General features: G+C 39.4%; 1 protein-coding gene across 3 annotated transcripts; it reads left to right on the plus strand.

Moving 5' to 3' along the window:
* Positions 1–15964: 15964 nt before the first annotated feature.
* Positions 15965–21354, plus strand: LOC146613385 (NAD-dependent protein deacylase sirtuin-5, mitochondrial-like). 3 transcript variants are annotated; one of them, XM_085377544.1, is made up of 11 exons: positions 15977–16048; positions 16114–16206; positions 16332–16356; positions 17189–17293; positions 17605–17738; positions 17946–18171; positions 18842–18929; positions 19037–19090; positions 19876–19999; positions 20159–20274; positions 20405–21354. In XM_085377544.1, coding segments are annotated over exons 3-11 (921 nt in total). In that variant the 5' UTR covers positions 15977–16048; positions 16114–16206; positions 16332–16355; the 3' UTR covers positions 20478–21354. The 3 variants fall into 3 exon arrangements, with proteins under 3 accessions (XP_085233675.1, XP_085233670.1, XP_085233671.1); XM_085377549.1 differs by lacking the exons at positions 16114–16206; positions 16332–16356 and having other exon boundaries at positions 15965–15989; XM_085377545.1 differs by lacking the exons at positions 16114–16206; positions 16332–16356.
* Positions 21355–25800: the final 4446 nt, after the last annotated feature.

Here is a 25800-nt window from a genome sequence, read left to right on the forward strand (position 1 = left end):
GTCACTAAGTGTCAGGGATTGTGATAACATGCCTGTAACTACCCTCTAGTAAACTGAAAATAAAAAGCTGCTCACTTCTCATTTCTGTCATATTTCATTTCCCTTCTTGTCTTGTTTATGTCTCCATAATCTTTCTTTATTGTTAATTAAACTGATAAGTTTTGAATGAAAGGTGCTGCCAGGATATGCTACATGTGGTAGGTGAAGTTAAATATAATTTACTCACTTGCATAAACTTAACAAAAGCAGCTGGGTAATTGCTTAAATATGAGTAAAAGACTAAATATGAATAAAAAAGACTTTAGAAAAGTACATGCAGGTGTTACATTCTGCACTGTGTTGACACTGCAATCTGCTAGAAAACAAAAACAGAAGAACCTAAAATGAAATCATTGCAGTAGGAGGCATCCACTGCAGAGCTGCCCAGCTTTTTCCATGCAATAGTCTTTGCAATGCTGCCATCTAGTGGGGTCAGTTGGCATTTTGCCAACTCTAAATTCAAAGCACAAAAAATATTCAGTTTCGTCACCAAACATTTACACTGTGCAGCGACATTTATGGACTCCAAATGTTAAAATATCACGAACACTGTCTGTAATTGGGGGAAATATGATGATTTAACCCTCTCGCGTGCACGTTTGTGCGCCAAGACGCAGTGCGCAGAGTTACTTCCAAAGGAGAAGCGATGTGCTTCTGACCACCGGCTTCCATATTCCAGTTTTGCCATAGCTACGACGTTATTAGCAAGCAGCCATCTTCATCGCTAAATCAGGTTTTGTTAATTCAATTTTGTCCACTACAGCGCAGTGAGCGAGATATTAAAGGTAAGTGTTCAACACCCAACTAAGCATCAATAAATGCCTAAGTTGTGCGAGGTGATGCAGCACTACAGTGAGTTTCTCCCGTTTGCAAGTATCCAAAATCCTTCTGCTGTTTCCATTTGTGCTGCTCGGCTCCCTGCCTCCCTGTTCCGTGCTTCTTATCGTCCCTCCTCTGCAGCTTGTGTCTGCAGCTCAGTGGGAGATAGTGAAGCAGGGAGCTGTGATGTACTACGCTCTGCTGGAGGAATTCATTATCACAGTGCTGGAAATAGTGCCTGAGCCCCCCCCCCCCCCCCCCCCCCCACACACACACACACACACACACACAGCGTACAGCTAGTTACCATGCACTGTACGTGCAAGGTAAGGAGTAAATACGAATATAAAATAATAATACCCAATCTTGATGAAAACGTGGAAGGGGCCAAATTACAAATTACCTAAATGGACAAATAAAAGATAACTGGCAGTCATTACCAAGCCCTCACACTCTGCAACATATTTACCTTCATAAGTAAGTTCCTAAACTGTCTACTGCATCTGAAAGGGCAGGGGAAGATGGCTGGCTGAATGGATTAATTGGTAATAAACGTAACAGTGATCAGTAATGATAATCAAGCAGCCATTCTGCATAATTACTGGCAATGAGTAATTCCCTTTTAAGTGTCTGAATAATTTTTCTACAACCGCTTGGCTGATAGTTTGACCCATTAGAACTAAAGAAGCAATAATCCTCAAAGGCACAAGAGCAAGCGTTGTCGATCACGTACTGCGCTACCACAGCGGACTGCACATTTTTATATGCACATCAGCACAAAAGCAGGCCTCTCTGCTTTTCTCCTGAATCTTGTTCATGGTGTCGAAACATAAACAAATATAAAGTGAAAGCATAGTTTTCACGCCAGATGAGAACAGGACCAGCGCACGCATTTCACACATTCACACTTAACATGCACATTTCCATTTTGACCTCCTCAGCCAGCTAAAATTGAACAACATATGCCACCAGGTGGTGCCAGAGATGTGCCTCAGTGTGGATTTCAGATCCAGTTGCTCTGCCCACAAACTATCCAGTGTCAACTGAGCAGAATGAACAGCCACTTTACAGAGCAGGATTCAGGGGTAGAGGCTCTTGTTAAACACCTGTCTGTCTTATATTTTTATATCTTTCTCTTTGTAAATTCTGTTGTTAGAAAATCTTCCAAATGGAGCTTGGCCCTAAAGATAACTCAGCTCTGCTGGCTAGATTGAAAAAAGTCACATTTTAATCTGAAGAAGTTGGTGCCAGTACAGAATTATTTCAGAAAAGAAAAATGACCATAGTCAATATTTTGAACCCCCCTGAAAAACGGACATTTTTATAGTAGTGATGTGCTTTAACTTCAAGTGTTTAAAGCTTGTGAAACGTGAGACATACAGGTTTCACCTTTGATTAGAGAAAGTGTTGTGCCAAAAACCAAAGTTTGAATGTGAGAAAAACAATTGTTGACACTCATAAAGGAAGAGGTGGATATAGAAAGTTATCACAGCATTTCTGAGTGTCAAGAAATGAAGTGAGAAGTATCATCAAGGAATTAAAGAGAGCCACACAGTACAGAATAAGACAAGCAGACGTAAGAAGCAAAAGATATCAAAGTCTTTGAAAGAAAACTAGTGAGAGATGGGTCTACAGACCCCACATCATCTGGCAAGACACTAACAAATGACTTAGCCAATTCAGGAGTTGTAGTTACAGAGCAGACAATCATTAAAAATGTGCACAGGAACGGACTGTGAGTTTGCAGACCAAGAGGAGATCCACTTCTGCAAAAGAGGCATGTTCAAGCCAGACTGAAGTATGCTAATGACAACCTGGAGCTTGTCCTTTGGGCAGACAAAATTAGAGCTCTTCACCCACAGAGACACTGCATATGTTTGGAGAAATAATGGAGAGGCATACCACCCAAAGAACAGGTTGCCTACAGTGAAACATGGTTGGTGGGAGTATTAGGCTGTGAGGATGCTTCAGTGCATCGGAAACTGGGAATCTCATCAAGTTGGAAGGGCTCATGGAGAAAGAATATGTGAAGATTTTGGAAAAAAAAAAAAAAAAAAAGTTCAAGCAGTCAACAGAAAAAACCCTCCTATTATTTACTATAAACCTAATAAAATAAATGTACAGTCACTGGATAGCAGAGTATTTATAAATGTGCAGAAGTATTGCAAGGAAAGTTTTTTTTTTTTTTTTAAATTAAAACCAATACTGGACTTACTATATTTTACATAACCGTGTTTAGAGTAAAACAACAACAACAACAACAAAACTATGTGCTTATGTTTTTACTGAATATTGTCACATCTATAACTAGTAAGTAAGTGTAAGTCATTCACTTCCCTGGGAGCCATTCAAAGGCATCCTGAGACAAACATTTAGGTCCAGAAGTTTTTGGGCAGTAACACATTTTCTTTTGTAGTTTTGCTTCTGTACACCAGCTCAGTGGATTTTAAATCAAACAGTCAAGTTGTGATTGAAGTGCAGACTTTCAATTTGAATTGAATTAAAATTCAGCTTTACTGTTTTGGAATTACAGAACTGTTTGTACATAGTCTCAAATTTCCAGAGGTATCAATGTAATTAGACAAAATAACTTAATTTTTAAATTTAGGAATTGTTTTTTAATATTTGGATGAAAATCCTTTGCAGTCAATAACTGACTGAAGCTGAGAACCCATGTACATCACCAAATGCTGTGTTTCCTTTGTTGACATGCTATGCTAGACCTTCACTGCAGTGGTTGCTTGTTTGTGGGTCTCTCTGCATTCAGTAATGTCAGTGACTGAAAATCACACTCATGCTCAACTTATTGGGTTGAGGTCACATGTTTCAATTGTCATGAGTTTCAAAAATAAATGTTTTTGGTGGTTAGGTTGCCATTTTTATTCTACAGCTGGTTGCAGCTGAGTCATATCAGCAACTAAAGTTGGACAATGATGAAGGCCATGGCTGTCATATCATGATTCATGTGTATTGCTAAGGATCAGCAGAGGCATAACTCGCTTTGAAGTGAGTACAAAAAGGAAAGAAAAGACAGCCTTGAAAAGATAAATTCAGAAATGATAAGGAATGTAGGGCAGCAGCCTGTTGTTTTGAGTGAACACCAAGGAGCCTCCGTTGAAGTAACACTTCAGCCTTTTAATGAAGGCTAGTCAAATGACAATACAAACAAAAATAATAGTTTTGTCATTTACAAACTCAGAGGAAGGCAACAAGAAACCTTTTGAGTGTTTTGTTCATGGCCAGAGTTTTGGTTCCGGTAGCAAACTAAAAAGGCACGAGATGACTCAAAAGATTTTGGTTCTGAGTGATAAACAGAATTGGTTGCTTGGGTTCTCCTAGCCAAAGTATTTTTTGTGAGAAGATAAACTTACATCCTAAGCCAACAATTTGTATTTGGAAAAATTATTCTAAAAAGTAAAAATGAGCTACCATCAGTGGCTGTGGCACCAACACATAACAACTCTTCAAATTTCAACAATATTTAAAAGAAGACCAGAAGATTTGTGTGACAGCCAACAAAGTTCTACTACCCTAACTCATCATCCCAAACAACAACAGGCCAAAACAACAAGTTTTTCTAGAGTGAAGCAGGACCTTCAAATGTTACAACAGTGTCAAAACCTGCTGCATTTGTGGGATTTTTTGGTAAATTACTTCTAACTTGACAAGACACACTAGACACCTCTCAGCGCAGAGTCCTTGTCATTGTTCTTATTGCTGGAAGGATTTTGATAACTATGAAAAATGCGAGACACACAAAGAAGAAGAATGAATTTAAATGGAATGAAAAAGAAACTGTAGCAGCTGCAGAGGGCCACTTGGTTAAATCTAACACCATCAAGAGCACCATGTGTGATTAGAGACTTTCAGAAACTCATGTAAGACACTAATCCAAGTCAAGTTAGAGACTCGTATCCCTGATACTTTCTTGTGGTCGTGCAAATTGGTTTGATATGAGCAGAACAACAACAAAAAAGCGTACTGGTGTGCTGACTGCCAAAATGTTACACAAGCCAGGACTACTAAAGGATCATGAAAAAGTTCACACTTCATATCTCTCGCTTATCTAATTCTGCACCAGACAAAGAAGACCATTCTCACTGTGGGAAACGGTTCAGTACAAAAGACTGTTTGATACACATATGGTGAAGCGTACAGGGGGGCTACCCATGGTCCATCTGCAGGAAGAAATGCTATCAAAAGACATACCTCAATCAGCACAAACATGCAGGACCGGAGCACCCATTTGTCTGAGATGTGCCAAAAGCTTTACAAGAAAATCTCACCTCTGTGACCACAGAGAAAAGGTACATTTGGAAGTCAGTCCTGTGGACGTATTGAAACTACTTATGATTTGTTTTCAATCTATAAATAATCGTCTTGTGTAAATGCCTGAAAAGCTCTCATATAATATTTCTGCACTGTATACATGACAAATTTTATAATCCATTAACAGATTTGCACATAAACTAAAACATTTAGTCTGACAATGTGAATGGTTCATTCTGCAGGGATTGTAAGTCTAAAATATGCAGATCTCTGGAAGATTTCTCCAAGAGCTCAAGAAACCCAAAGCTGTATAATTTAACAAGGCGGAGCCAGACTCTTAATTGGAGTGATTCTACATGAATTCATTCCAAATGGGAAGTCACAAAGACTGCTTCCTGTGAAGTGCACATCCACAAGGGTTATAAAGTGCTGAATTATCTTTAATGACTTACTCACAGCATGAAGAAACCTAATAACTGTAGAGCAGAAACAAAAGTTAACAGCCGACAAGTCAAATGAATAATTTTTCAAGCAAATTGTCTGCATGGTAAATTTGAGACATTACTACTCGAGGTTCTGAAAAAATCTGAAAAACTGCATTGTGTCCTTAAAAATGGATGATTTCATCAGAGCCAGGGTTCTGAATCATCCTCAGTTTAACAGCCTTCTCACTAACTAAATGACATTACACGTAACGTGCTGTACTTCACCAAATTAAGTAACAGACAAATCTGTATATAACAGAAATATATTTTCACTGTTTGTTTACACGCGCACGCGCGCGTGCACACACGTATGGGTCCTCAGTTATTTAGAAAAAACAAAAACAAACAAAAAACAGGACATTTTCTGTAAAAAAAATGGAAAATTGTCCACTTGATGAGCTGCAAATCCTTTCTTTTAAAGACTGAGACAGTCAAATCGCTGTTCACCTGTGTTAGGCAACTAATGATTTTTCTTGTATCAGTCAGTTGATGAAATCAAAGGAGCTTGCAAAGAAAAGCGTCTGGACTTCTTTAAGTTGCTTGAAGACGTTTCACCTCTCATCCGAGAAGCTTCTTCAGTTCTAAGGTCAAATGGTGGAGAGTCAGGGGGGTCCTTTTGTCCCTATGTGGGGGGATACTCCCACTAGGTTTATATCTGGGACTCTCCACCATTTGACCTTAGAACTGAAGAAGCTTCTCGGATGAGAGGTGAAACGTCTTCAAGCAACTTAAAGAAGTCCAGACGCTTTTCTTTGCAAGCTCCTTTGACTACGATGACCTGGATGACTGAGAATCTTCACAGACAGTTGATGAAATGTTCATAAAGCTCTTGCGAGCAATGTATCTCTTTTATGTAAATGACATATTCAGTTAATATACATATTTTTAATCAGTAACTAACACAGTGAGCTTTCATTAATAGAGCTTTGCAACACTTTTGAGTGTATGAACATTTAAATTGCAAAAAGTGAAAGTTGCACCAGCAGGGAGCAGTGGTGCTCCAAGGACTGCCCTAATTTCATCTTCCAGAGGCAGACTGTAATACACTGACATATCATATTCATCTCCATTATAATGATATACATTTTCACACATCCTCTCTTATGAAATGAAGACAGGCAACAGGCTTTAATGACTGCATCTTTCAAATTTGAAACGATTTTTGGACAGAACATTGTGCTGCTGAACATTTGTATCTGTCTTTTATGGTTTTACAGGACAAACACACGACTTTGTAAAACTTTCCTTACATTGGTTGTCTAAACCACCAGCCTCTTCTGTCCCAGGGTTTCAGGTTTTCCTTTTTACTGTTTTTTTTTATTTGTCTGTCAAGTAAATAATTGTGTTGCTATTTGATAAATAGCAGCTTTTTGTTTAAAATCTCTTGTTGTAAGAGCACATTAGATGTTAATCCTATTTGTGGTGATCGTGGCTCAAGAGTTGGGAGTTCGCCTTGTAATCGGAAGGTTGCCGGTTCGAGCCCTGGCTTGGACAGTCTCAGTCGTTGTGTCCTTGGGCAAGACGCTTCACCCGTTGCCTACTAGTGGTGGTCAGAGGGCCCGGTGGCACCAGTGTCCGGCAGCCTCGCCTCTGTCAGTGCGCCCCAGGGTGGCTGTGGCTACAATGTAGCTTGCCATCACCAGTGTGTGAATGTGTGTGTGAATGACTGGATATGTAAAGCGCTTTGGTGTCCTTAGGGACTAGTAAAGCACTATATAAATACAGGCCATTTACCATTTAATAAAGCTAGCAGAAAGGAAAAGGACAGAGTACCTCATATTTCACTACCAGCACAGAGTCTTTTGTAATACAGTTTGATTATATTTGTAAAAAACATCACAGTATTTGAGAGCAGGTTAGTGGAAACTGAAACAGAAGAAATTCCACAAAATCAAAGCAATCCCCAATGAGCTCTGCAGTAATTAGTGGCAGGCAGACTGTGCCACTCCTCTTGGATGTTCTTGCTGTCTGTGTCTGCAGACGCTCTGAGTTTTCTCTGACTAAGTCTTTCATCTGTCATTCTCTCAGAGAGCAGCGCACTACAGAGGGGGCGCTCAGCTAAAGAGCTTTGGTCCCCTCTGGCCTCTTCTGGCTCTGATAAAGTTAAGACGAATATCATTTAGTTTCAGGCACCGGTAGCTCAGTAATATAAAAAAAACTTCACATCAAGAATTTTCCTGATTGCTGATGACCTACTGAATGACCGCTGCCACATATTTTCAAAGTTTAAGGTGTAACGCACTACAGTGGTGCCTGCATTATGAATGGCTGAGTGACAGGACAATATCTTTAATTAATCATAGTGACTCTGAATGTCCCAACAGAGGGATAACAGCAACAGTGAAAGGGAGGATTTTGCAAAATGGTACAGAGAGCTGGCATGATGTATGGTTTGGAGATGGTGGTGCTAACCAAATTGCAGGTGGTCGAGCTGAAGATGTTACTTTGGAGAAAAGTTTAGAGAGGCAAGGCTGAGATGGTTTGTGCAGAGGGAGGATATACTAGTAGTGGATATACTGGACAAAGGTTGTTGAAGGTGAGTTGTTGAGAGTTACCAGGCAGGAGGGAAAGAGGAAGACCACATAGGAGATTCATGGATTTAGTGAAGGAGAGGGTTAGTGCGGAAGAATAGGAAACTAGGGACAAGGTGAGATGGTGGCAGATGTTATAATGTGGCAACCCATAAAGGGAGGAGCTAGAAGAACAACTACAGTATGGATGAAAAACCCACCACTGTGTTTCATATTTTTTTAAGCACTGATAAAAGCAGTCTATATTAAATTAATATAAACGCTTCTGTAAAAGTGTAATGTTCTTGTACTTGAATGTTTTAAAGCTCACATGTTGAGAATTAGTATGTGATTACACTGTAGCTATTTGTTGTTAATAAACAAAGAATAAAAATGATGCAGTCTATGTTCTGCTTTGAGGCATTTATTCATGGTGTCACTTGAATTTGCTCTGCCGGGAGAGAATGAGGTGGTACAGTACCCATCTTGATGTTAACGCTAGAAATTGCCAATGAACCTAACCCTTTAAAGCCAAGTGTATCATATTTGATGCATGACATTTTGTGAGTTTTTGTCTTCTACATCAGCAGCGTGATCCTCCCCCGCCTGAAAAACTGAAATCAACTGCCTGATATAGCAAATAGGATTCCAACTGAACAAACTGAAACTCATATATGCAAATTAATATTAATTTTTGTAATTAGTCAGAAGGTTCACTAAACAATCCATTTTCAAAAAAAATACTTTAAAAAAATATTTTCTTATTTCATGGATCAGGCTTTAAAGGGCTAATCAAAAAAGGAGCATTATTTAGCTATAAGAGATCCTTCTTACATTTGGGAAGTTGAAGCTGGGCTGTATATCCATATACACATATATAACATATACAGATGTTGACAGTTGATGTTTTAAAAGAATATATTTGACTTAGAAAACAATATAATGGCAGATTGCATACTGCCTGGAAAATGCAGGCATGATTTACAATATTGTTTTCTTAAGGAAAACACAACACCTTTTTATTTCATTTGAATAGTTTCATTCCAAAATAAGCTCTGCACTATAACATAAAGTAACTGCTGAATATTATTTTAACAAAAATTTAAAAAATGCCTTTTTTTTTGACTACATAACAACTAATAATCCAAAAAATTATTCCATCAATATTTTTGTTGGAATAAATATTCACCTAGTTTAAAAATATTTGTCACAATATAGCTTAGGTTTACCATTAGAAAAAGGATGCAATCTTAAAGGAGGGCGAGTGGTGCAATGCAGCTTTGATTGAACTGAGTCCCAGGTTTGCGGCAGTGTTGAGGGGATTCTTACTCTGTGAAGACACTTACTCAGCAGAAAGATCCTAAAGGGCTGGTGCACTCTGGGAATTGCATTTGTGACACCTGTATCAAATTTCTGTCTTCATACATTCGCCTTCTCCACTTAACAGATTACACTGTATGTCTCTCAACTGGCTGACACCATCTGCTGAGAACATACATTTTACTGTCACTGCAGATAACAGGGATATCATCCACCCATCCATCTCCTGGATCCTGTGCGCAGTCTACGCTTGTGTTTTGCATTTTATTCCTTCATACGCAAAGTCATTCGATGCATGTGGCCTTACATTCTTTCAAAGCAGCATTAGAGAGTAATAGTGATTCAGACAGGGTTCTCGAGTCTAGTAATAATTGGTCCTTGGCCATGCTGCCTTTTTTATTGCAGCGGAATCCTTACCCATCTCTATCCAATGTGCATACACACTTACTATAAATAAAGCCCATAAGTACATCATCGTGCTGCGTTCTTTGGCTTGCGAGGCTTTTTGAAAAATGCGTTATTTCTCAGCTGGCATGTGGAAAGCATATCACAGCCAGAAGCCTTTTCCACACTTAAAAGTGTGACACGGAGAGGGAGAGAGATGAAAAGAAAGTGAAGAGAGAGAAAGATTGTTGAGAGAGAGAGAGAGAGCTGCAGCTTCCTGCAGGCTGTCGTAGAAGACACCTGCCTGTCTTTTAATTTTTTTTAATTTTTTTTTTTTCCTTGAGAGGTTGGCAGGTGTTCAGGCCAGGTGACACTGATGGTTCTCTGATGGTTCACGGAGCAGGAACATCCAGTAAGAGTTCTGGATATAGCTTTGCTATTTTCTGCTCTCATTTACCCACTCATGTATTATTCAGACCCGAGATGCTTCAGCACAAGAAGGCACATTTGCAACCAAATAGAGAAGATGGGTGCCTGTTGTTTTTTCAGTCTCTCATAAGATGGTCTAAAATGTCAGCCACGCTCTGTATGCTCGTGTTTCAGAAATTGCAATGGGGGCTATGCGATAAATCACAAAAGACAGAGATTGAGAACTGATATAGATTTCTTGCTGCTTATTATCACTACTTTGTTAAACACATTCGCTAATTCCCTCTAACGTCTCTACAGACAGCTGAAGCATTTCAAATTCTACAGCCTCTGCACTTATTTCAGCCCCACTAGGTCATCAGAAATTCACTTTTCCTTTTAAAAAAAAAGGGCTGACAGCTTGAATTGATGATTGCTAATTCTGGTGGAAGTTGTCCTTGCAGTCACCTTTTACATTAAACTGGCTTAGATCTTCTTCTGTGGAAACAAATATGTATATTTAAATGCTGAAATAGCAAAAGGTAAGACAAAATAACTGCTGGCATCTTGCAAGGAAAACTACAGTTACATTTCTCCAGTCCAGTACAGACATACTGTAAAAGCTGTCATGTAAACCCAGCTGGCGAGCAGAGCTCTGCAGCAAAAATTTGCCCCGTCCCACCATGCATCTGTGTATTGATTGTACTCTTTAGGACAGCAGGCACTGCAACACGGAAAGAGAGAAGTAGAGAGCGGTGGGTGGTGAATGAGTTGAATTTGGCTTTTTTTAGCTTAATGTGGTTGCAGCACAGAAGCCAGGCTCAAACATCAAATTGTGAGACAGACAGAACGTGTCCAAGTGAAATGTTAACGCTGCTTCTCTTTGCGTCTTTCCACGTTTGGCTGTACATCTGAATTTGCAAGAATGTCTAGGATGAAAAGCCTCGGCATGCACATTGTGCACAGGCAAGACTGCAAATAAATATTAAATAAAATTTGCACAAAAGCCGAGGAAAGTATCCCAACATCTGCAGTGCAGCCAAGTCTGAGTTTATTTACATGCAGGCCAGGTATAAGAGCGGGAGCTCCAGCCTCCAGGCATCCCCACACAACATCCAGCTGTTTGCCATAACTAATATTTGTATAGTAGGTGTGCTGAGACTATTGTGGGGTATGAAAATCTTTGAAAACTAGGTGAGGAAGCTGGACTGTGTGTTAAGTCTAGAAAAACAGAACAAACAATGTACACCCACAAAAATATCTAAAGATAATAGTGGGAATCCAAACTGCCATAAGCAGGATTTTTGTACTAAGTGTTTATGAAATGATTAGCTAGAGGCAAGCTCTGTGTGGATAACATTTCAACACATCTCAACAGTGTGACAAAGTAAGAAAAGTGAAAAATCTATCTACTCCATAATATCAAATTGTGATTTTATCAATGTATTCTGGTATTAAAACAGATTGTATCTGACAATAGAAATATGGGAATCAATTATTTTCAACAAAAGGAGAAATGAGGGACTGAGACAGAATGATAGGTTAATTGTGATGGAAAAGATGTGAGAAAATCCAAAGAAGTCTGATCAGTTATCAGAGATATTTTAGTAGAAAATCAGAAGCGCCAGCTCCTTTTAACTGGGAGACTTTCTTGTGTGAAGCAGACAGAAAACAGATGGGGCTGTAGTCGAGCAGCTGAATGATAAGCGAATAAAAAACCAACAAGGCAAGCTCTTCCAGTTAAACAATGCTGTGTCAGCTGGCAAAGCGCTAACAAAGAACTGACATGTATGCACACTTTGTCTTCACGAAAGTTTACAGTGAAACGAATGCACGAGCACAAATCTCTGTTTAGTTTTTTGTTTTTTTGTTTTTTGTTAAAAACCCATAGACAGGATGCTTAGCTAAACAGTGATGATTCTCTGTCAGCTCACAGCTGCTATCCCAGACACCACGCATGTCTGTGTGTGTGTGTGTATGTGTGTGTGTGTCCTAATAATATAAAGCATCATGACAAGCGGTACAGACTGGAATCAGTCTTGACACATAGGTCAGCCGTCTGTCAACACCTACACCCCCTTTCGTGTTTTATCGTTGACAGCAACGCGGTAACTGATGCCTTTATGTTATTATGTCTGTGTGCAGAGCCATTTAACTGCAGGGCAAATTAGATAAGTGCTGGCTCTAAACAGGTCAGTGCAATAAAGCCATGTTTCATACGTGAACCCTAATTCCATTACAAACCCTTAGAGTACCTCTTATTTGTAAGCCTCAGCCTTATCTCTGTAAAAGTCAAAGTTACAGCAAAGACTGGGGACGCCTGATCCATGCATGGGCTAGCTAAACCTACTTTTAGTCTTAGGGGATAAAGCAAGACAAGATATGAACCTTCAGTTCATCTTCTAATGATCGCACAGATAAACCTTCCCAGATAAACTTTGCAGACATGAATGAACACAAAGCATAATAATCCCGTACAGGATTAGTGGTGTATTGATCATAATCTCATTATGCTCTCTTTCATTTATTAAAGGAAACAAAAACAACAACAACAAAAGCCAAAACATTTGTTTTTCATTTACCATATTTTCTTTCTGTGCAGAGAACTGGGGTGTGTTTAAACCATTATAAGAGTTTAAATGCATGACAGGTAACTATTCAATGTCTTGCTGTGAACTACAGAGAGATAATTGCTTAGTACTTGCTTCACATACTTGGCAGCCCTGGTCATTTATCTTTATTAAGCACCTGGGTGCACAAGCACAAGACTTTTGGTTTCCTTGGCAATAAGCAAGCTAAATCCTGCTCCACTTCTACAGGTGGAAGTGAGTCAACAGCACTGTTGTACAATTCGCCCCCGTACCATCTTTATGCTTTGTGTGAGCTCGATGGTAGAGTAGGAAAATAAAAATGAAGCACAGAGACAACTGACAGTGTCCTGTCACTGACAACAGGCTCGTCTCCACAGGCCAAACACTCACTGGTGAAAGCAAAATAGACTCGAACTGTTTCTTTTTTCCCCTCTTTTTCATATGTCAAGAAAAACACAAGTGAGCATCCGGTGCTGCCTGGGCTCGCACTGCACACCTGGGAGCTGTCAATACAGCTGCCGTGCAATGACAAGCTGCACTGGAATCCAAGCTGTCCTGATGTGAGACTGCACATGCTCCGCTCTTCAAGCATAAAACTGCATAAAATACTCTTAACAAGCGACCATTAACTGATTTCAAGGTTTGGCTTTTCAAATAGGATATGTACTTTGTTTATCCCAAAAAGCTGGGAAATTACTTTGTTGCAGCAGCCAAAACATGTAAACCAGCCTTGAAGCAAGTATTAGAAAGGTGGGAAAAGAAAAAGCTTAATTTAACTGAAAAAAGAAAAAGTAAAGATCTGAACAAATCAAAATCTAAATATAATACAATCTAACAAAGGACTTCAGGGGTTGTGGTATGAGGCAGGAAAGATTTTCTTTATGGGAGCATTTTACTGCTTATTTTTCTTGTAAAGGACTATGATGATGATGAGATGAGAAACACTTTATTTATCTTACATTTGGGAAACAATGATGATAATGATAATAATATGTGAATAATATGTGTAGATGATTTTCTTCCAAGCAAATTTCCTGTATTTTATGAATGTCTTACTCTTTGAGATTTGGAAGTGTTGCTCGGGGTGATGGGGGAGGAATTAAAGGTGCCACATTGGGTATTTTCACTCATTTTTAGGACACTTTGCAACCAAATGATTCATTGATGAATTACTAACACATGATTTCATAATGACGCGACACTGCTTTATCACTGTTCAAACTTCTTCTCATTAGCACAGTAATTTCATCTAAAGCCATCCTTTATAAAGATATTTGTGATATTCAGGTGAAAATATGTGCCATTGTGTGGTAGTTTCAAATAAAGAAAGGATCTTTTGAAAGCTACAATACATGGACATCTGGCCAACATCCAAACCTTACACACTACAGACATGGCAGCTTCAGCACCCTATACATTTTGCTGAGTGGATGATGGGTGTGATGCCAGCAAGCTGATACAGCAGGACAAGAGGAACTTCGCCAGCTTATTATATAGAAGCTTTATGAGAAAAGAAAAACAGCAGGGCATGTGATTCAATTAATGAGACCAATAAGAGAAAACCACATTTTTGGCTGTGATACAAAACAAGCTATCAAACATCCTTCATAGTAGGCTGCTAACTGGCGTGACTGTGATGAGATCTGTCGCCGAAACAGACTGTTGGATGCAGCTTTGTAGTGTATCATAATCACACTGTAGTGCAGAAGATCTGAATCCGGTTGACTCAGTCAGCATAAAATGCCAAATCACCATGGTAACAGGGGATGCAACACACTTTGCACAGGGTGATGGAGACGGGAGACTGTTCGCCACCAGCATCATCTCGGATCAATGACAGCTGTTTATAATGCAGTGATTAGAATCCGAGAGAGAGAAATACATGCAGGACTTCGGACATCCCACCTGATTTTTTGTGCACCACAGCCAAAGCTGGGGCTACTACAGGGTCACGTTGAAGATTTTTTTTTTCATTATTATGTAACTGCGTTGAATTACAGTGGTAGCAATTACCAAACGCTGACGAAATCAAAATCCACACGAGACTGCTATTTAAAGCTATGAAATAAATAAATAAATAAAAATGTAAAAATCTGTATATTTTCTGTATTCTGGAGTTTTGCAGCGGACACCGTGCCTCAGCGTTAGTCTACAAAGTTGCATAACATTTCACTCACATTTCTCCCTCCCTTTCAAAAATATCTAAAGCTACCCATTAACAGATTTTGAGGATTAAATCCCACACCCCAAAAAACTGTCCTACAAATCCACACATTCTGTGGAAGCTCATTCGCATAAAAACAGGAGCGTATTTTAGACCGTAATCTCCTCACTCCACCCACATCATTGAACGACATCTGGAAAGGGGGACAGAAAAAACATCCAACAAGAAGATCTGAGAGCATGACGGCTGGATGGATGTGCTCTTACCTGTCCGCATGCTGGAGGAGAGTCGTGCTTCTATAAGATATGGTGTTTCACTCTTGGAGCGGAGTCTCCTTATCGGTCTGCGGTCTGTGCTGTTGGCTGGAATGGTCGCCATCAATTTTCACCCAGTGTCCAGTGGAGACTGCTCTGGCCGACTGGGGGCAGATGCAGAACCACGGCCACTCTCACACGCTGGGAGGTAGCTATTGATGACGGGAAGGAGCGAGAGAGCGAGAGAGAGAGAGAGAGAGAGAGAGAGAGAGAGGCGTTGGTGGGTTATGACATGCTTACACTACACAGTGCGAAGGGATATATAAAGCCATGATATGATCATTTCATTATCATTGATCAATTCAGATTTTTTCACATGTAAAAACTGAAACATATAATCTCAAATTAGAAGAGATTAGGACTTTATAGGTTACGATGTATACAATTATATTACGGTTAAATACATTTGTGCTGTATGGAAATAAATATTTTTTTCGAACCAAAATAATTACTTATAATATATCTGAAATAATCTTATTTGATAAAATCTCTATCCGTTTGTCAGAGCTTTTATTTTTTTAAGCATAAAAAGTTGAAACCACTGAATCGTTAAACCTGAGAATGAATGAATCATCTTGAATGAACTGCAATTTCGCCAACGCGCCAGCAGGTGGCGGTCACGCTCGCGAGTACTATTTACGACAGTTTGATACGTTTACGGCTGCTCACGATAATCAAGCGTACAGGTAAACAAGAAAACTCGTTGTGGCACTCTGCTCTGATAGAAGGTTTATATCGCAGCGAGGTGAGCACAATAAATGTATTGTAGCAAGTTTATTTAAAACACGCTCATATTTGTAGTATCAACAGATACATGTTCGGATGGACTGGCTACTTCCTGCTTATTTGACAGCGAGCACGATTTGATCCCTGTGGCTACTCCTCCCCCCGACTTTAAAACGGGTACATGTCGACGCAGCCGATGTTTGGAGTTTGTTAATGAGTTTGCAACTTGTTAGCTGCAGTTAACATTGTCTTCTTTTCATTAATTCATCGGCTGAAACGCTTCTTTGGGTTATTTTTGGAAGAAACGCGCGACAAAGAGCCGCAGCAGTAAGTAGTTGTAACGTGTACTCGGATTGTGCAGAATCTTTATAGCCTTTAACGCCTAGATTAGCTTAAGCACCTTTTGACATGTTTTTTTAACCTTAGGCTTGACATCTCGTTAAACGTAATAGGTAGTTTATTCAGGTTAATGGGCACTCACTTTTGTCATTTTCTGTTATTTTCCGTTGGCCTCAAAGTAGGAAGAACTGGCAACCTTCTTTGGGTTTAATACGCGACATTCGCGTGTCGGGGCCTAAAAAGGCAGGCTATCTGAGTTACGTTGCAGCTGTATTCATTTACGTGCCTTTTTTGTATTTATATTTCACTGGCATATAAAGCAAAACAGGCACTGAATTTTGCATTTATTGTCCTTTCGGAAGCGCCATTTGTGTCTTGTGGCGACTGTCAGATAAATACAAGTAAAGCAAAACAATAAGTGCTGCAGCAAAGTGAGCGACTCTCATATCAACTGGATTTGTTCATCAGTTATGCTACAAGGTCTAAAAGACCTTCCTCCTGATGGCAGTATGATGTATTTATCATGTGTTGTGACACATCACAGAGGATGTCTCACCCTGTCACACCACCCAGGACTCCCAAAGCTGCATCATACTGTTTTGTTGCTGACCTGTAATCCATGTTTACGTGGATTACACCACTTAACCACCAGCTACACATACACTTCCACTCACTGATGTGCTATGATTTAGATCAAAACCTCTTTTATACTGTGCTTAAACGGTGACTCTTACACTGTCCCTTCAAACATCTTGTGTGAGCATGCGTGAGGTTACACATTGGATTTTCAGCCTTTTTCTATCTTTATCTGGTCTTCCAGTGACAATGCTTCTCCGAAATCGAGCTGTCGTTGCTCTTGGGCTTCGAATGTGCTCCTCTCATGTGACCAAAGGACCGCTGGCTGATGCAGTGAAACACAGCTCAGGTAAAATGAACACTTGTGCATAGTACTACATAGTACAATGTTTGAGTTACATCATTCTGTGACATATAGAACCCGAGTAAGAAGTCAGTTCATGAAAAGCAAACAACTAAATCCTGATGCGCTTAATTAAGAAGTAGGAAGTGCATCACGGTAACTGAAAAGAAGACAGGCTGCTTGATTCTATCGAAATTAAAATGATTATGTTTTTTTCTTAACTCATCTGGGTATCATCATTATGTCTGAAGGGTTTCAACGCTTGCAATTGTGCTTTCTGCTCTGATGTAAAAGTAGTTTTTATTATATTTTCCTAGACATGTCTGAATTCCGTGAGGTGTTTTCCAAAGCCAAGCACATAGCCATCATAACAGGAGCTGGTGTAAGCGCAGAGAGCGGAGTACCAACCTTTCGTGGAAAGAATGAGAAGTGGAGGAAGTGGCTGTCTCAGGTAACTCATAAAGAAGCAGCACACACTTTTACATGGATGCATTTTATTTTTTCTTTTCTTTTCTTATTTCATTTTTTTTTTATTTTTTAGGTTGTATTTGTGTTTTCCCTTTTCAGTTAAATATGCCTTTGGATTGTGCATTTTGATGGCAGCCTTCTGACCTTTAAAGTCTGTGCTTAAAACACAACCATGTGGATCTGTCCTCAGGACCTTGCAACGCCAGAGGCCTTCTCTCGCGACCCGTCTCGAGTCTGGGAGTTCTACCATTACAGAAGGGAGCTTGTGATGAACAAGAAGCCCAGCGCTGTCCATTTGGCTTTAGCAGAATGCGAGGCTCGGCTGAAGAAGCAGGGACGCTCTGTGGTCATCATCACTCAGTGCATAGATGACCTGCACCGTCAGGCTGGGTCCAAACATGTGCTCAACGTTCACGGTGAGGAGCAGAGCAAGTGACAACAGATACAAAATGCAAATAGCAGCTGTTTAATTTCATTACGTGCAGGATTATGTAAAAACTACCAGGAGGAATTATATGAAACTTGGTTGCAAGCTGGAGCATGACAGCATGCCTTGGCAGAGAACTGCACTGTCAGAATGGCCTTGCTGTTTTTGTGACTCACTACCTCCATGTCTAGTTTTGTGTGCTAATATTAAAAGAATTTCACTCTATAGGTATCTTCAGTTTCACACTCAGTTTTAAGTTCTGAAATTGAACAACTTTTCCAGTTTGTGTTAACAATGTACAGTCATCCTAAAACAACTTGTGTAGATATTAGTGGAAACTTTGACAGCGCTGTTGTGGTTTCGCTGGGATATGGAAAAATCTGATTCATAGTGGTTGGTCTCTCAAGCCCACAGATTTAGTCAGTAATTTAATGTCAGTGGAGAAAAGTCCAAGAAGTGTCCTGCTCAAGTGTTAAGTTGGCCTTTTAGAGGAACATTTTGACTGGCTTCTCTATTTTCATACTGTTTTGAGAGTGGCCAGAGTGCTAAAACGTTTGACTCACCTGCTAAAATCTTTCTTCTGTCTGTTCCCACGAGATGTTTTCTGTGATCCCAGCACTCTAATGTGCAACAGCTGTGTTTTCTGTGTGTAACTGCAGGCAGTCTGATGGAGACGCGCTGTATGAGTTGCGGTCATGTGTCAGTGAACAAGAGAAGCCCCATATGTGCTCCCTTAAAAAACAAAGGGTGAGTAACAGAACCTTTGAAATACCAACTCTTACATTGATCAACATAAACCTCCAGCATGGGTGGATCACTCTTTAACCCACAGTCTTTGCTGTATTAATGTGCAGTGACCCTGGCCCAGATGTTCCTGATGCCCAGATTCCTGTGGATAAGCTGCCAAGGTGGGATTACTTTCATGCCATATTAATAACACTGACAGACAGATTTGCTAAGCTTTTTGTTTTGCATATACTGTAGTCGGTCAGACGCAAAATTAGTTTCCTCAAATTCTGTATTCTGCACCAGTCTAATAAGCAAACTTATTCTAATTGCATATGATTATGCAAACACTAAGCAATTGTCAGCTTGGCTGTTTATGCACTGTGTGACGTTTACATATTTTTTTTGTGTAATTCTGTGTGCCTCACCGGGAAATCTTTCTCCCCTTTCGAAAAGCATGTGCTTGTTAGAAAGGAAACAAATATCAAAAACATGGAATCTTTTTAATAAGAAAACACAATAGCTACGAAAATGCACACTTAAGGGAAGCATGCCATCTGCATTATTGTGAAGGTTTAGGTTACCCATCATCTCCACCCACCTCCGGTGACCCTGTTGTCTCTTTGAGCTGCTGCAGGCCTGCAGGTTTTTCCTGCTGAATGAGTTTAAACTCAACTCCAATGTTCCTGTTAGTCAGGTCAGTTCTTCCACTGGGGGGCAGCAGTGCGCTATAAATACTTCAAATCCAGTTTTGCTTATAGGTGTCACTGAAAATATGGCTGAAAAGTTGCACATTGACATCTCCTGAGAAAACGGCTTATTCTTAGATTTTATCATCTTTAATTATCAAGCATTTGGCTTTTCTGGCCACATCTTTGTCAGTGTGGATAGAATTTGAAAAAGTATGAGACCATTAACATGAGGACTTTATACTGGAGGAAATGAGGTTTTATACTGCTCTTTGTAGGTGTGAAGAAAGAGAGTGTAATGGTCTTCTGAGGCCCAATGTGGTGTTTTTTGGGGAGACGCTGGACTCTCACATTCTTACCAAGGTGGAAAAAGAAATTGAAACCTGTGATCTTTGTCTCGTGGTGAGTCATTTTAATTTCAATATGCACGTGTGATATATACTGTATTCTTCCTGTGTAGTATTGTCATGTAACACAATATTTGCTAAGAAATTACTCGACCTGTGTTTTTCCCATATAAGTTGCCACTGGAGGTCATTGTTGATTGTTGTTTTCCTATAGGTGGGAGCATCTTCTATTGTTTACCCAGCAGCCATGTTTGGCCCTCGTATTGCATCCAGAGGTGTTCCAGTGGCGGAGTTTAATATACATACAACACCGAAATCAGAATATTTCATGTAAGTCAGTCAAATAACACAGTCCTCATTAAATAAGATGAAGTTAGACCACCTACACGCCCTTCAGACGTACAATTCTCACCTTCAATGTGTGTGTGTGTGTGTGTGTGTGTGTGTGTGTGGGGCACAGGTACCATTTCCAGGGTCCATGTGGAACTACACTGCCTCAAGCTTTGGCACAACATGACTCAGAGGTTTTTTAAAAAAAACACCGGGCTGACTTTTTCAACATCAGTTAGATTCAAAAAAACAAAATAAAACCTACAAGCCAGTGCAGCCCAGACATTTCTTAGCAATACTCCAAATCTCTTTAAATCATTGTAGCTGTTAATGTGCTTTAAGGTATTTTGTAAATCATTAAGCTTCTTGACAATTTTTGAGATGAATTTCTTAATACTTGAAAATGTAGCTCACTAACTGGAATCAGATCATGATTTTTTTATGTTACATGATATCGTGTGAACTATGCAGCTTAAAAAGGAAAGGGAGAACATGCATGTAAAAATCAAAACAAAAGTCAGACATCAAAGGGTATTCTTTCATAATGGATGTTAATGAGAAGATCATTAAATGTTAGCACTGTTGTTCTCTAAAATGAAGCTGTAGATCAACATATTACTTCTGGTAGAGTATTCCACTTTTCTCTTTCTACCGCATGAAGAGATGTACAAATCATAATATAATCTAGTGCCTTTTCAGACTGTTTACACAACCTTGACCAAATGCTTGCTTTAAGTTTCAAGTACAAATCTTTCAATGTTACAGAGATTTATTCCAGTGTACAGAGTTTGCTGTTGACCAAGAACAGAGAGGAAGTGAAAAATTCAGGTTATGCCTGTCATTTACTCTCTATGCTGGGTAATTGTGTTTATTATGACATGGGTCTTGTTATGTTACATGGATTATCCATCATGCATTTGATATTTTTTTTTATATACTTCTCAGTGTCTGTATTACAAAATGATGTCCCACCAAGAGATGAAACACGTGTCTAAAGAACAAAAACATCTTCTTTGTCCAAAACGATACGCACAATGTGTCATGATGTATTTCAGTAAGACTGCCAATACCTTTATTAAAAAACTCAATACAATAAAACACTAAATTGATATTTGGTGAGAGCTTATTGTGTTGATTTTAAAAAAGTCATAAATGTCTTTGGTGAATGGTAAATGGGCTGGTTGTTGTATACCTGTTTCTACTCCACTTCAGCAATGTAAAGCCTTGGTAGGTTACAGTACCGGGCATAACGAACCACTTGGCAAAGGAAAGGAAAAAAAGAATCTTTTGGCACTTTGCTACTGTTGCAAAAACAGGTTTGGGGCTGCATTTCAGTCAGTGGTGTTGAAGATATTGTCAAAAATGATGAAACTAGGAACACAGAAAAATACCATTTGTATCCATTTTCCTAGCAAAATACAAGGAAGCTACTCTTGTAGAGTCCTGCATGTGCAGAAAGTGAACAGTAGATGCCAGCGTGTAGCTTTCTATCTCAGATGTTGCTTACATAGTGATGTATAATTCTGCACTGAGAGGGATACGGTGGGAAAAAAAAGGCCTCTCAGATTCGGCTCTTAGCATGCATGAGTGAGAGGAAATGCAGATTTAAGTACCCCTAGGCCATCAGTGAACCCAGAGTTGTTACGACTGAGCTGAGCTGAGGAAACGATATCAAGCTCAATCATAATGCTGCTGAAAATGGAAACAGTTTGAAGTGGAAAGCAAGGCGACACAAGGTGGCCTCTGTTGTCCAAGCTGATTTCTTACAGGGATCTTGATAAATTGCATGTTTTAAGACTATTATTAGAATTAGTGTGTCTTTGTGTTACTTTTTTGTTAGCCGATTGCTAAAGTATATTTTTCCTTGTGTAGTTTTTATTTTTCCCTAACTTTCTCTTGTTCAGGCTATGACTAATTGCATCATGCAGTGTTTAACCCCATAAAGCGAAGTTAACCTGCAAACACTGGTGACTGTTTACAGAGATGCTTTAGACACCTACTTACAGAAACTAACAAACACGTCACCAAACGAACCACCACAAAGGCTACAAAACTGTTAAAAGCTGCTGTGTAACAAAAGTCTCTTCTCGCTGCTATGTTGTGTTTTCCCCGGTTTGGAGACACTGGCCCGGTGCATGCTACTGGAAATGCTTCTCAAGTGTTTTATCTTCATTTACCGACTGGGCTAACATTGTTAAGTCATTCAATGGAAATGAGAGAGACAGAGGGTTAGGAGTCATTCAAATTAGCTTTGGAAGGTTATGTGCATTAGACAGTGTTATGTTAATATGATGACAGTCATAAAAAGAGTTATCCCAGGAGAGCGTGCGTGTATGTGTGTGTGCGAATGTAGCGGCGAGCACATGCGAACTCACACAGGTACGTAATCTCTTTGGTGTCTCAGGGGAGGCTCTTCGGGTTGGTTCATTTCATGCACGCTGTAGTTTCAGCGCTGATTATAAATTTTTTAGCTCACACAGCATTGCAGCACCGCAAACCCAAATATAAAACCACAAACACACTGCAGCTGGCCCACATTGGTTAAAGAATAAAAAACCCCCACATCCATAATATCCTCCCTCCCTCCCACTGTGCTGCTGTTGTTCATCAATTAGCATCTAAAATCAATTAAGCATATCAACTGTATCTTATAATATATGTCATCATCACCATTGCCATGATTAGATTTCCTCATTTCCTTTTCTATTATTGGTAGCCCCCTTTAAGGAGAGGTAAGGCCAGGTCCCATTTGTCATCAGGAGAAAAGTACATGGAGAGGCACTTAAGAGAAATCTCAACTGTCTGATACAGTCATTTCTGGAGCTGATGTGAGCGAGGCTGCCAGAGAGAGGACAGCTACTCTGCCAACTGCAGCTCATTCATGAATGCAGTGGGCAAGAGGAAAGTGTGGAAAAGTTCTTGACTGCTCCAAAAGCCTTAAGGTTAACAGACTTGCCATCTTTGGTGGAAAGGCAGGAGATGTTTCTCTGTCTCTGTCTCTGAGCGAGAAGGCAGACTAAGACAGTAGATGGCATGTATGCAGTTGGATCTATAGAATGATACAGTTTTGATAATTCTGCCTCTGTACCAGCAGAGTGCTTTGGAAAAAAATAAAATAGAAGAATTATGCTGCTCCCTTGTATAAAATGCTCTGCAGCTGCCTTCAGTTGCTCCTTGTTTGCGGGCTTGTCCTCATTCAGTATTCTCTGCATTAACTGAAAATCGTGCTCTGTTGGTTGTAATCAGATGACTGACTTGGCCAATAAAGAATATCTAATTTCTTTTGCCTTGAGAAACCCATTTGTGACCATCTATGAAGCTGCCAGAAGCTGCAGCTTTTGACTAAATCTGAGCAGAGAATATAACCCTGCACGCTTCAGAATGTATCCTGCCACTTCTATAAACAGACACATCATCAGAAAGCGCTATTTGCACTTGCAGTCATACATACCTGACCTAACAGTTTAAAGCCACATATTGCTTTTAATGAGAGGAACTATATGCATGATAGAATCCATAACTTGTTTTGTTGCAGTCTCTGCACATCAAAAAAAAAGATGTTTGATTTGATGTTTGATTGGCAGCTGGACTAGTGTTTACATGTGCTTGCATCAGAGGCGTAAGGCGCCTGAGAGTGTGTGTCTTGTACTGTATTTGTGCTGGTGTGATTTTTCATTCTGTATACATGCATATGACAAGAGGAAGTGTCAGACCAAACCAGGTCAGGCTGGTAGAGGAGCTGTGAAAATTGCACAGAGACATACTGTACCTTTACAGTTACATCGAGCTTGTCAGTGTTAGGCATGACATGACTCATTCTGCCATTTCAGTGTTCATTTTTTTCCAAAGAACTTCTGTTTACATATTGGTTATATAAAAGGCATTGCAATAATAAGTGGGCAAGTCTTAAAAAAGTAACTACATATTAAAGGATCTATTGTTTATAAAGTTAAAGCTATGTAGGATGAATTGTAAAAACATGGCCGCCCCAGCACAAACTAATTACCAACATAAAAACTGACCAGTTATTTTCTTACAGTTAAACAGTTTGTCATAGTTTTTCTGGCTTACAAACTAGATTTGGTTTGATACAGGCTTTTTGACAGACCTGTAAAATGTGTGTGATAAAATAAACCAGCTATTCATTTTAGGCAACAGATTGGGGACTATTGAGTACAAAAACCTTGTAATTGCTGTTTATCCTTGCAGTATATACAGTATATATACAGTACCCCCAAACCATCGTATTCTATGTCTAGGTATGAATTGCATATATTATATCGCAGGCTGGATCAGTTTTGGGACTCCTGCATCCAACCATTTTCTTGACCATATATCACAAATAGATAACTGGATAAGCATTCACGCTCACATTCACACCTAATACAAATTTTAAAGTCACAAAATAACATTGATGTCTTTAGTCTGCTGCAGGGAGTCTGAGAAAACCTACTCAGACAAAGTGAGAATGTGCAAACTTCACACATAGTTTTGCTTTTCTAAAATTTGTATATAAATGATGTTTCATGATATGAATGTAAAATATACAGTTAATGTTTCTGTTTCTGTATCCCAACAACTCAGCTTAGAAGCTGAGTTTCGAAGCTAAGTGTAAGACTGGAATCGATGACCTTTCTCTACAGGGGAAAAAAACCCCCTTCTATATTAGTTAGTAGGGCTGTAGTATTGTAATATTATTTTTGAATTCATTTATTCATTTCAGTTTAGTTTCAGTGAGTTTCCTAAGTGGATTTGTTTATTTTACTTTGGATTTTTTTTTAATTGAAAATATTTAAGTTAGTTTAGTTTTTTTTTTTTTTTTAGTTTATGTGTGAGTTTCTTGACAGTACAAACAAACTCACACTCATACAGACATTCAGTCTCAGTAAACATCTGCACCAAAGCCTCTTCAGGTTGATTGTGTTGACAAATTGTATCACACTGACACCAATGACATTCCCTCTGCATATTTATTTTGTTTTATTTTATGGCTTTACAATAGCGTCTCGCCTCACAGCAAGAAGGGTTCCCTGTTTGAATCCCGACTGCTGCCTTGAATGACATTCAGAGGTGTTCTTTGGATGTTGGCTTTCTTTTGTTTCACTGTCTGCTTTGATAATGTTGAAATTTCACATTTGGACACATCACTCCACAAAAGCTGTTGCCGCTGATTTTTCAGTCCAGTTTTTCTCTAATCTGGCATACCTCATCTCACCGTTCCCCTTCCTTAGAAATGCCTTCTTGACAGTCACCCTTCCACGGAGACCATTTCTGATGAGGCTTCAGTGCACAGATCAACCAGATACATCTCTCAGGTCCTGCATCCGGCCTTTTTCTGGATGACTTTCAGATACTGTCCATCAGTTGTAGATATTTTTTTTTAGGTCTTCCACTTTATTTAGCCATATATTAATCTCCTTACTGTTTCCTCTTCCTATACATTCCCTGAGTTTGGCTGAAATAACAACAGTTTGCAGATAATCCCTCTGTTGCCATGATGGCAACTATTATCATGTGGTAGATTGT

The sequence above is a fragment of the Diplotaxodon limnothrissa genome, linkage group LG18 (genome assembly GCF_057381915.1).
Source record: "Diplotaxodon limnothrissa isolate DT_005_m linkage group LG18, D_limnothrissa_male_GT1.1, whole genome shotgun sequence".
NCBI classification, from domain to species: Eukaryota; Metazoa; Chordata; class Actinopteri; order Cichliformes; family Cichlidae; genus Diplotaxodon; species Diplotaxodon limnothrissa.

Excerpts from the sequence above, each read along its gene's own strand:
- LOC146613385 (XM_085377544.1), top strand. Across the intron at positions 17,294-17,604 it reads TGCAGTGAAACACAGCTCAG|ACATGTCTGAATTCCGTGAG; the intron begins GTAAAATGAACA and ends ATATTTTCCTAG. Across the intron at positions 20,000-20,158 it reads CCTGTGATCTTTGTCTCGTG|GTGGGAGCATCTTCTATTGT; the intron begins GTGAGTCATTTT and ends GTTTTCCTATAG.